The sequence below is a fragment of the Armigeres subalbatus genome, unplaced genomic scaffold (assembly GCF_024139115.2).
Source record: "Armigeres subalbatus isolate Guangzhou_Male unplaced genomic scaffold, GZ_Asu_2 Contig396, whole genome shotgun sequence".
In the NCBI taxonomy this organism is placed as follows: Eukaryota; Metazoa; Arthropoda; class Insecta; order Diptera; family Culicidae; genus Armigeres; species Armigeres subalbatus.
The window spans coordinates 130,716-143,215 of NW_026943147.1; the positions used below are offsets into that span (position 1 = coordinate 130,716).

Genomic DNA, 12,500 nt, shown 5'->3' on the forward strand with positions numbered 1-12,500 from the left:
AAATTAAATTAATGTTTGAGTTTTCAAAAGAGACATCAAAATTTGATTATTATAAAATATTATAAAATTGAATTATTCATTTTTTTGTCCAAATAATCAAAATCAATCTACATAGAGAAAAAGGCATAGTTTTCACTAAATTTGAAAAACTAAACGAAAACATTTCAGTGGACTCAATCTGGGGTTGCATCAAATGATGATACTAATAATGGTTAATTACATTTCTTTCATAACAACAAAATATGTGAGAGTTTTTAAATGCTATAGGCGATGGGTCCTGTGCACCCGAATAATGATCTCATGAAAGATCTCTATTTTGAGCAATATCCAGTTATCGTCAACTGTTACCAAGTTAGATTCCGGACGACTTAGGAGAGTTTAAAATTTTAAGTGCATCCCAATTTAAAACATTTTTGGATCGAAAGAGATTAATAAGCTGTTTATTGTTTTGTTATTCCTTTCTATTTAAATGGTTTTTTTTTATTTGGTTAAGTTGTACAAGAAAAGTTTGTAATATCAGTTTAAATACACAATTTTCATTCGAAATCACTCAGCTAGATGCATATTGTTTAGCAGGATGGTAGAATAGGTGTACCAAAAGTCCACGAAACGCCCCTGCGAAAAGATGAATAAAAAAAATTGTTAAACTTATTCCTATTGAAAAAATGTTTTCACATTCTTTATAACCGCTCATTTTTATTGCCCATTTATTTTGCACTCGATTTGATTCGAATACCTTTTACCAATACCAATGTTGATACCCTTTGTGACGTCATGCTTGATTGATTCCAAAAATTACAGTTCAATAAGATATCGCCATTTCATCCGCCAGACCATGGTTAGTAGAGTTATTATTAGGCAAATTGGGTTTTGAAATTAACAGCCATCCATAGTGAATCAATATTGGAGGGGTTGTCGACTCAATGAAATGTTCTAAAATCGCATAAATATTATTTTTAAATGAGGTTAGAAGGAATCTAAAGATACCATATTCGTCTTACTGCTAATCCATTTTAGCCAATCAGAAGGCATTTTCGTATACTTCTGCATAGGCTTCGGCACCTTAAAGCCGTTCTGGATAAATCTTTCCAAATATTTCATCATCAAAAATACTAGCCAATTCCAACCTTCTATCAATTAACACTCATTCGCTATTGATTCATTAATTACCTACATTTGACTATCGACTCACTCATATGTTGACTGGAATTGACCAATAAACAAATCAGTCATTAATTATTATGGTCCTACAAACCACTGCTAATAGAGCAACTGTTGCTAGATACAAGAATATACACCAATTCTAATTCCACTCTAGGAAAAAAGGTAATTGGGCAATTATCATTTTGTACCATTGTCGAAAACCCTGATTAATCCACATAGCTGTGTTAATGCCTTTCTCGTGTGTTATAAAAAAGTATTTTGGCCATAACGTTTGACCCCATAATTGGATCTCAATTTGATTAGTTTTGATAATGAAACAACGAAACGGGATGCCCCGCCCCGTCGAATAAAACATATTGCGAGTAAATGGATTAATAATAATTGCACGAACACTTAGTACAAGAGAAGTAAAAAAAAAGCGCTTACCTAAACGCGTGATGCGTATTCCTATACTTTTGATGATACTTTGCATCGGCCAGTAAGGTCTGTACCCGTTCGAATGGCATCAGCACCGCTTCCACTGAGCCCGCTGCCATTGCAGCAAGCGATTTGGCCGCGTACTCATTCATTCCGAAGAATTCCACCAACGGTCGCTTCGTCCCATCGTACACACCGAACATCAACGACAGGGAAATCGTTTTCTGCGCCAACGGCGGAAAGATTCCCCGATACAGATACGTGATTCCTTCGCTACGAATCTGACCGAATGCCTGATTCAGCTGCACCCCATGCAACATTTGTCTAAATATCATTTTGTAGATGGGATATGTGACCGTGATGTTGACGAAGGCCGCTCCCCAACCGCAGGCGAATTCTCGCCAAGACACAACCCCGGGGCTCCCCCGGGCATTATTCAGGTCCTGTCCGGCCCTCACAACGGCCATCGCCTGGGCTGTCGTTTCGCTTGATGAGGGAATTTTGAGCGCTTTGTATCTGCTTTCCTCGCACAGCCTGTGCGGGACACTTCCTACAAGTTTTGATTGAATAAATTTAGAACCTAATCGCCGGCACCCGCCACCGCAGCCAGCCGTCGTCGTTATCGTTGCCAAAAATCTACACGGTCCGAAGCGTTCGCACCCGTTTGATCAGCATACCAGTCCGAGACCGTATCTTGTCGTTTGATTTCGTTGGTGTTGAATTTTTATCATCGTTTCTTCCAGACTTGACACCTGTGGATTAGCTAAGCTCGTAGCAGCCCATTCTGCTTATACACACGAGCCACAACTCACAGATACGCGCCTCAAAATTCCAACAATCATTCATTCACCACTCCGATTCTAAAGATCGTTCTACTTTATCTCATATATACGGTTATATAACAAACGATGTGGTAATTCAGTTTTCACAAACACGCACGATTCGTCACCCGCAAGCTGCACGATTCACTTCCGTCACCGAAATCAATCTGGCCAAAACTCAATAAAGTTCACACAATCTGGGAGGCACTGGCGATCCTTTGTTTACTACTCTGGCATTGTTCGTCGATTTCAATAGACAGCATAGACAGAGAATAAATGGATCGAAGATTTTTTGCGCCGCACTAACCAACGGCGGTGCTACTTTTTGCACACCAATGCGATTTTTTTACCCACGTTAACAACCACTCGCGAGAGGGGCTCGTCTAGTAAGAACTTGAGGAATGCTAAAATACGTAAATTCAAACGAATGTGACGACACTTTTCTCGATTTTATGAGAATTATTTTTACTTTGGGAAACTGTTATCATTCTGCCAAAAGCAGCTGATGATAGTCAGTCAGTTTGGTCCGTTGCCACAGCTGTCATCTGACATCTTGCTTACAGGGCTGGTGTTTTTTTTTCTTATTTATAAATGGTTCGAAAATAGAGCTGTGCTACCCTTATAAAAATTTACTATTCATTGAATGGTTTCTAATCTTCCTGCAGGCCCGCATAGATTAAAATCTTCCGCTATCCAGCTTTCCGCGAGCGGTACCCGCATAGTTCTGAACTACAGTCGCGATTCGCTGGTTGGGTCACGACCTCGGCCCAACTAACGAATTCGGTTTTTTTTTCAAAACCATTCCAAACAATACTTGTAAAACAGTCCCTAGTAACATTTTGGATTTATCCTGGTTTTATAGCACTCTTGTAGAGTGAAACATGGTCTTCAAGAGCGTTATAAAACTTAAAATGTTACTTGGGGTACGAATCATCTATCGCAACAATACGTCTGCACTACCTCATTTTTTTCATCAATACGAAAAATGGTATTCCACCAATTACAGTATGAGGAAAGAGCGATTAAGTTATGTTACTATAAAACAAATCGTTCATTTTCTCGACCAAATTTTTCCTCATATTATACAATATAATGTTGAAATATCATCCGCATTACGAGATTCGAACAATAAATCTTATTTTAGCGTTACGTAGTTTTAGAAAGAACCCTTATATAGTTCTTCAATTGTACATCTACCAACTGATGTATGGTACATCGAAAATTTTGTTCGAAAAAACGACCGGATTTAAATGTTAATTATACTTAACCGCCCATTACTCATATGGTCGTTTTGACCGTTTACCATCTGAGCTACTGTTGAAACAGTATATGAGACTGTCTATTCATAGTATAACGGTCATATCGGAAGTACATTGTATTGTCGTGCTTATCTTTTTCTAGACTTTCGCGGCGGTCTTACTCTCGCAGGCTCGACTGCGAAGGTAGACGTCAAGATAGCCGCCGGGTTAAAAGATAGGGAAAATTTTCCCTCTCAAAACAAAACCACGTGCTTTTCGCCAAATGACAGCAGTACTCGATTGTATTAGTGAGAGGCAACCGGAGTCACTGAGTACATGGAGAGTGTTCATCATGACAAGTGCATACGGTGGGTAAGATTTTTATCGACTTTGTCGTGTTTAGTGACTGTTGCGATTACCTGAGAAGCAGCCAGCAGGACGCCGCAGTATTCTATATTTTCTCGAGATGCATAATATATGGAACGTGCTGTTAAGTGACGCCTCGGTCAATAAGCCAACATACACATACACACGTGTTTGAGTCACATTACTGGCCGCCAGGGATGCCAGATTTGAAGACAAGTCTTCAATTTGAAGACATTTGAATCTCTGTGAAGACATTTATTTCGTGAAGACATTTTGAAGACTTTTCAAAATTTTTGAAGACTTATCTGCTTATTTGAAGAAACATGAAGACAATCAATAAGCCAGCGAATAGAAAATACAATTTCATTATTTACTCATAAATTCTGCTACTTCTAAATGCAAATTATGTAAACATTTTAAAAGTTATAATAGTCTTTGTCTCGGGCTTAAAATTTTAAAAACATCAAAATCTAATGAAAATACATTCACACTAAAAATCTAATAGAAAAACATTCACACTAGCCGATTGATAGCTGCAACGCATTTTAGACTTCATACGCACTTAAAAGCTCCCGATAGCAGAGCAGCATTCGTTTGAATTTTCTTTAGCGGTGGCAGCGTTTTTGACGTGTCTGTAAAAAGGTATTTCGATCATTATATCGAAACGTAATCACCGATCTGATTTACGGCAAAAATAGACTGAATTCTTCTATGACTTGTTTTAATCATTTTTTTTCTCTAAATTCCTTCTGAATTCATCTGATCTTTTCGGCATTTCCATGTGACATTCCTCTGAATATCCGTTGGGAAACTCTTCTATTTTTCCGTGGATTTAAAAAAAAATTCAATAAAAATTTAAAAGATTTTTTCGTGCTAAGTAAGGAGAATTTCCGAAGAAAATTATGAGAAATTTTTCTAAATTCAAGGGAATTGAAATTGTAAATTCAGTATAGGTTATCGTAGAAATTAATAATTTCCGTTAAGAAAAACTAAACTAAATCCTCATAAATTTAAACGGGAAGTTCTTCCTAATTTTCACAAGTTCTTCTGAACTCCCACAATTTTTTTAAAATTTACACCAGTTAATCTTGCACGTCAAACAAGAACGTAAATGTCGAGGAAGCATTTTATATTTATTTTTAAATTTCAAATTAAACAATGTTCCTTTCGATTTCTGAATCGGAAAAAAAATTTTCCGCGTTCAGGATGATTAGCTTCATTGTTCCTCGAAAGAAGATTGGAAATCGATTCATTTTAGGACCCAATTCCTCTATGAATTTCTCCTAAAAATCGTTCTTCTATTCTTTCTGAATTTCTTCCTCCAGGAATTTATCCGAAAGTTTCAGGGATTTCTCCGAAAAATCCTCCAGGAATTCCTTTGTAGTTTCCTCTAGGAGCTCCTCCGTAAGATTGTCCAGAAATTCCTGCGAAAGTACATCCAAGAATTCCTTCGGAAAATCCTCCAGAACTCCTCCGGTAGTTTTTTCAAGAAATTCTTCCGAAATTTCCCCAGGAATTCATGCGGAAGCTCCTGGAAGTTTCTCCAGGAATTCCTTTGGAAGATTCTCCAAGAATGAACCCCGACCACATATCGATTACATGCGTATGTTTTCATGGCATTTAATAAATTTCGAAATGCTCAACCCAACTCCAAATAAATCAGCTAAAAACTAATTTGAAGTTTATTTAATCATAGTAGGATTTCACGTGGAATTGTTTATTGGCATGTTAAATTCCTTTCCTGCAAATCTGGGCTCAATCAGGCTCTTCCATCCAATTTCCTGTACGGAATAGTAACAGAGGTGTATTTTCCCATATATTTCGGCTAATATCCCCATATTAACTTCAAATCAATTGCGCCAGCTTATACAATAACCGATCAGGCTGAAATTTTCAGAGAATGATTTTCTTACCCAAATGCAAAATCCTGGGGGTGCCCCGTAGAATCCGACGACTTTTTGTATCCTGGGCCAGTCTATTATACAGTAATACCTCAAGAAGCTCCACAAAATCATCCAGAACTACCTCCAAGAATTCCTCCGGAAGTTTCTTCAGAAATACCACCGGAAATTCTTTCAGTAATATCCTTCAGAAATTCATCAAGAAAATCCTTCAGGAATCCCTCCAGAAAATCCCTCCGGAGTTTTTCAGTGATGGACTCTAACAATTAAGAAAAGCACTCAAATAAAGTCTAAAAAACTTCCGGAATTCATCCTGAACTTTCTACAGGAATTCCTTCTCAAGTTTCTCCTGAAAATCCTCCAATTTCTCCGGAAGTTGCTACAGTAAGTCCTTTGGATGTTCTAACAGGAATTTCTCGGGAAATTTCCTCATTAAGCACCATCCAGAAGAAATTAGTATTTAAAAGTAGAAAGAAGCTCCATTAGGAATTTATCCGGAAATCGCTCAACAATTTTATCCGGAAGTTAATTCAAAAAATTCTCTGGATGTTTCTTTAAGTATTTCACAATAAGTTTTAAATCTCTACAGGGTATTCTTTAAAAAGAAATTTGGAAGAATCCCACGTGGAAATTCAGTTTAAAAATCCGGTGGAATTTTTACCAAATAGGCTACTCAGTAGAAAATTCAGGGGAAACTCGTTATACACATATGCATAAACAAGGAGATGATTAAATTTACAAATCAATTGGATTTTGAAGTTTCTTGCTGATAATAATCATAATTTCAATATTGCAGACATTTGAAGACATTTTTAAACGACTGTGAAGACATTTGAAAATATCATCTGGCATCCCTGCTGGCCGCATAGAAGGCGTACGATAAACGATGCGGCAGTCAGTCGAGCTTGGGACACAGGACGGTGATGACGCGCTTTCGGGAACAGGTGACGACACAGATGGATTCGGCTGATCAGTCGGGCATTCGGCTGATCGCAGTCGATACACATAGTGAACTACTATTAGTGAGACCATCGCTAAAATAACACTTATTCTCTTCAAATATAACAGATGCCGTCTACGTATGGTCCATGATTATGCGGAAAAACCGTTAACCTCAATGGCGATGTACCTTCCGGAAGTGAGGCATTCCTCCGATCGAATTTGCGCAGTGATGGGCATCCTATGACTAACGGAAAGTGTGGTGCTAGCTTTGCTTATTCTAATATTCATCGACGTTGCATGTTCAAAGACGAATCAACAGCAAGAAACCTGCTCACAGGAAATATGTTAACATCAGATCAAGTAGAGGGCTCCTCTGAACGTAGATTGTTGATCCCAACTAGCCGTGCTCGGCCAAACTTATGGGAGAAAAAACGGGAATCAGTAAAATGATAGACGCAATAAATCAATCATCATGAGTTTTATATCTGTATTATCGAACGTTTTCATTTATCACAATCCTAAATTTGAATATATTTATTATTTTCACTAGAGTAGAGTGGGGCAAGAGTGCGCGTGGGGTAAGAGTACGTTTCCGGTTTTATGAGGTAAAAAAAAAAAGATAAACTAGCAGCACTGCATCAGTTTGACAGGTATTCTGGCCAACTATTATCATGTGTAATTGTAAACGATTTGAATAAACAACAAGGGAGATATGGAGATAGATAACTTTTTGGTCATTTTGCTAAAAATAATTGGGTTTCCGCAACTAGTATTTCATTACCATATATACGTTCAATCAGGTGAACATTATACCCTTTCGATAACCTATTGTATAGAGTACTTCATGGTACAGAACACCAATCCGGTTGGTGTTCCAAAAAGGCAAAACCATTACTTGAATATTTTCTGGGAACGTGGGGTAAAAGTACGCAGGAACCGGTGGGGCAAGAGTACGCATATGAATTTTTAAGTTATGATGTCAAACTCGTATCTCCGGCCGAAATAAGACTTCTTCCAAAGCGTAAAGCTACACAGCTAATAAAAAAGGGACAGAATTAGAAAACATCACAAGTTTTTAGGATAAGTTTAAGTAATTCGGTGTGAGAAAGGACTTAGCGATCAAAGCACTGAAGTGAAATAATGAAATTGCATTGGGACTTGTTGTACACCTAAACATAGTACGAAAACACAATTTCATCTAAATGATAATTTCATATCACCAAAAGAAACATTTATAAATTACGCAACGTTTAACTGGGAGGGGTTGCGAGATGTGTGACATTCCTTATAATTTTTAGAGGATTCATACAAATAGTGTAAGATAGGGGGGAGGGGTGATGAAATAGCCAAATTTTACGTTACGTGATTGGTAGACTTTCTTTAAGGAAAATGCCTTTGTATACGCCACGCGAAACCTGATATATATTTTTACCTCTGTAGTTTTATGTACATATATATAAAAAACAATGGTTTTTCGTATGAAAGTGCACATTTTTAGGACCCCCTCCCCCTTTAAGAGTTACATAATCTTTAAAAATTCCCTAATATATGCTCATTAAACATCAATTAAATGTTATTAACTCTTATTTGTGTTAATATATACTTAAAGCACATGATTGGATAAATGCGTACTCTTACCCCACCTGATGCGCACTTTTACCCCACCGGTGGGGTAAGAGTGCGTTTTTCATTTGTCTTGCAATAAGGGTTCTACTAAAACGAATCTCAATAATTTCAATATTTTTTCCACTGGGTAACATAAAGGAAGAGTATATGAATCATCGACACTGATTTGATATGCAGAAGCTTGCTTCATAAGGGCCACATGATCGTTTGAAAACTAAGTGCGTACTCTTGCCCCACTCTACTCTACACGTAACGAAAAAACCTTATAAGTTATGGCAAAAAATCATTCGAAGATAGTAATGCACTTCATTATGCCACCTAATGAATGATCCCATACCAAAAAGCTAATAACATTCATAAGTTAATGAAATGTATAAGTTTTAGAATGTATGTGGCTAATGCAATGTATAAGTTTTTCCTTATACATATCATTAAGCTTCTGCTTTGGCAAAAAGGTATTAGAAATCTTAATAATAGATAACATTAATTTTTTTTACGTGTAATCCAATTCATAAGAAATAAGATGAATGGATTTTAATAGCTTGTTATCAGATCTTGGAAAGTTCGTTCAAAAACGAACGAATGCTTCGTTTTTAGCCCACAGTGAAGTTTTAATTTCGGTGCACCGATTGATGTTCGCTTCATATGACGTGCTGCTTGCTGCACGACCAAGGAAAGAGGCAAATGTAAAGCATTTATACATAGAAAGTGGGGAAAGCGTTTTATACATTGAAAGTGGGGATTTTTGAACATGGCATCTTCATAAGCGGGGTAGTGTCGAGGAGGCATCGTTCAGTAGGGCTGCGTGAAATGTGTTGGATTCTCCGACGGGACAGGTTATTCGGCGGACAGAAATAGAACCAGGAGGACTTAGGGAAACTTCGGATTTACACCGGGACACGTCCGTATACGTGTTGTATCGAGCAAAGACTGTCGCTTTTATTGAAAGTTAAATTTACACATACATTACATTTGGTTGTATCTTGCACTCACGAAAGTGAGCATATAAATCAGTACAGTGGCGGCCGATGAAACATCGCTCCTACCAACAAAATGAGGATGCTTCCTTCGTTTTTCGGCAGTGTTTCAGATGCGAGTGAGTGCTGTGTAAATACAAAACCATATAAGCGAGAAAGAGAGAGCCTGCATTATTTACCTCTCTTTTACACATTAATTCTAACAAAAATGCGCAACTTAGTATAAGTGAGACAAGAGAGTAAAATATTCTCTGCACTAGCGGGTGTTTGATTTCACTCTCCAACTGTTTCGTACAACAGTGTCATATGAAGCGGGGAAGCATTTTTCACTATGCACTTTGAAACTGTTCTCTCATGAGGCTATCTTCCTCGGGAGTATATATGGTGCTGAAGCATCGGTCCTTAAGGCTGCCTTACACCTCGGGAAAATTTTCCGCCGGAATTTGGTCCCCGTATATTTTAAAGGGGGCCGGGATTTTGATTTTCCGTGCCCAAATTCCGAAAACATCGCATATGCAAAAATACATGGGGAAAAAATCCGCGGATCAAATTCCCGAGGTGTGAGGCTACCTTTAGGGTCTGTCTTAATTGAATAATTAAACTGAAATTAACGGCCGAACATTTGCAAAGGTGGCAGAACTGTACACCCGCCTGAAACGTGAAGCAACAAAAGTTGGACTGGTGGTGAATGCGTCAAAGACAAAGTACATGCTTGTGGGTGGAACCGAGCGCGACAGGGTCCGCCTGCCCGAATAAAAAATACAGTAGAATAACAATACAATTTATTGTAACACTACTATTTATAACATTAAGTTGGCAATAGATTATATTGTAAATAAAACCATAGAAATACATTAGAATGAATTGTTATGAACCATTTACTCAAATGTAAATGAAGTTTTCGCAATAGAATGTACGGGTTGTTAAGTATCGTAACTATACAAAATTTGAGATTTTTCCATACATTTTTTTCGTCACACAATAGAGTGTATGGTTAATATATTGTTGAAATATCCGAACAAAACTGTTCAAAATACAATGGATTGTATTGTATTTGTATAGTAAAACAATACGATTTTTGATTTCTTGTGTGTGACAGTTGTGACAGCTTTACTGTTCAACAATACAATTTAAAGGGAAAAATGCATATTTGGCGCTATGAGGCAAATATTGTTATACAGTTTATATGCAATGTAAAGAAACGTTTCAAAAGTTATCAAAATGTATGAATCTTATGTACGAAAACGTTTCAAAAACAATTGCAAGTATTGTTACATTAAAGAAATATGTTGATGTATTGTATCCTCAGTGTTGATACAATCTGTACAACCATCAAGAAATAATGTATCCTATTGTATACCGTACATTGTATTGTAATTCAATTGTTTACACTATTGAACCAATAGTACATTTTTATCCGGGTGGGAAGCAGTGTTACGATAGACGGGGATACCTTCGAGGTGGTCGAGGAATTCGTCTACCTCGGATCCTTGCTAACGGCTGACAACAACGTTAGTCGTGAAATACGAAGGCGCATCATCTGTGGAAGTCGGGCCTACTACGGGCTCCAGAAGAAACTGCGGTCGAAAAAGATTCGCCACCGCACCAAATGTGTCATGTACAAGACGTTAATAAGACCGGTAGTCCTCTACGGACATGAAACATGGACAATGCTCGAGGAGGACTTGCAAGCACTCAGGTATTCGAGAGACGGGTGCTTAGGACCATCTTTGGCGGTGTACAAGAAGACGGTGTGTGGCGGCGAAGAATGAACCATGAGCTCGCCCAGCTCTACGGCGAACCCAGTATCCAGAAGGTAGCTAAAGCCGGAAGGGTACGATGGGCAGGGCATGTTGCAAGAATGCCGGACAGCAACCCTGCAAAGATGGTGTTCGCTTCCGATCCGGCAGGTACGAGACGACGTGGAGCGCAGCGAGCGAGATGGGCAGACCAGGTGCAGAACGACTTGGCGAGCGTGGGGCGTATTCGAGGATGGAGAGATGCGGCCTCGAACCGTGTATTGTGGCGTCAAATTGTTGATTCAGTGTTATCTGTATAGATGTAGACTAAATAAATGAAAAAATGAAACTGAAATTAAACTTAAAAGTGACGTTTCAATAATTATCGAATAATCCTGCTCGCAGAGCAAGATTACTTTTGACAGATGTCGAATCATTTTGCATCGATGTCTTATTGGAATTGCTGGGTAGCACCAGCCATTCTTATGATTGGGTTATTTGCTAATTTTCGAACTGTCACTATTAAGTTTAATTCTCCAAATGAGACAGACCCTTATTGTACTGAACAACACTGGTGCACGGAGATTTTCGTTTACCTATTAATGGGTATTTTTTTGAATTTCGGTGGCCTCGTCAGCGGCATAACCCATTAATGAGTTATGCCGCTAAACTTAAAAAAATGGGTAAAGTTTTCTGCAGGCAGAAAGAGATAGCATATAGAAGTACCCATTAGTGGGTAAATTGAGTTTCTCCGTGTGGGTTTGATGCATCGCGCTTTATCTTTGGCAAGAATCATGATGAAAAAAAAGAGAACAGAATTTGGGTAGAAGATTATGCGATATTCTCATCTTAGTACTTTTTACGTAAGTTTTGTGTTTAAATATCTGTCCGTGTACTCAAATTTTGAGTTGTTCCCTTTTTACGGAAAACGAGATTTCCGTGAGAAAAAAAGAAACGGCAATACAATTTTACTTAGTCTCTGAGTAGATTGAAACGGGCGTGTATGGGACTATCGCCCAGCTGTATTTTCGAACCTACAAGTTGGCTGTCATATTTTCGAAGCAAATGTTTGTTTACCTTCGACAGTTTCCTGCGTTTTTTGCGATCAAAAATCTGATCCAAACCGCACCGGCAAGGCCGTTGAAATTTGTAAAGTTATTGAATTTGTTACTTATTAGGTTTACATCAGTGAAAATGGAGAGCAGGCTTAATCGATACGAGAAAATTGATTTCCTAGGCGAGGGCCAGGTATGTGATTGAAAACATGCTTCCTGATAAAGGTGTTAAAATGTCTCATATTTTGCCGCAG

General features: G+C 38.1%; 2 protein-coding genes across 3 annotated transcripts in view; one reads left to right on the forward strand and one right to left on the reverse strand.

The window, feature by feature from the left end:
- Positions 1 to 1,571: 1,571 nt before the first annotated feature.
- On the reverse strand, positions 1,572 to 2,932 carry LOC134204104 (mitochondrial nicotinamide adenine dinucleotide transporter SLC25A51-like). Of its 2 annotated transcripts, none has more exons than XM_062678933.1 (2): positions 2,757 to 2,932; positions 1,572 to 2,569 (listed from the first exon to the last, which is right to left on the reverse strand). In XM_062678933.1, exon 2 carries the CDS (start codon positions 2,046 to 2,048, stop codon positions 1,587 to 1,589), a length of 462 nt encoding a protein of 153 aa, XP_062534917.1. In that variant the 5' UTR covers positions 2,049 to 2,569; positions 2,757 to 2,932; the 3' UTR covers positions 1,572 to 1,586. The 2 variants fall into 2 exon arrangements, with proteins under 2 accessions (XP_062534917.1, XP_062534916.1); XM_062678932.1 differs by having other exon boundaries at positions 2,753 to 2,932.
- A 9,343-nt stretch (positions 2,933 to 12,275) lies between these two features.
- LOC134204105 (cyclin-dependent kinase 7-like) overlaps positions 12,276 to 12,500 on the forward strand; it is a 1,331-nt gene continuing 1,106 nt past the window's right edge. The window contains exon 1 of the mRNA XM_062678934.1: positions 12,276 to 12,439. Coding sequence (XP_062534918.1) covers positions 12,386 to 12,439 — 54 coding nt within the window. The 5' untranslated portion in view covers positions 12,276 to 12,385. The remainder of the gene's footprint in view (positions 12,440 to 12,500) is intronic.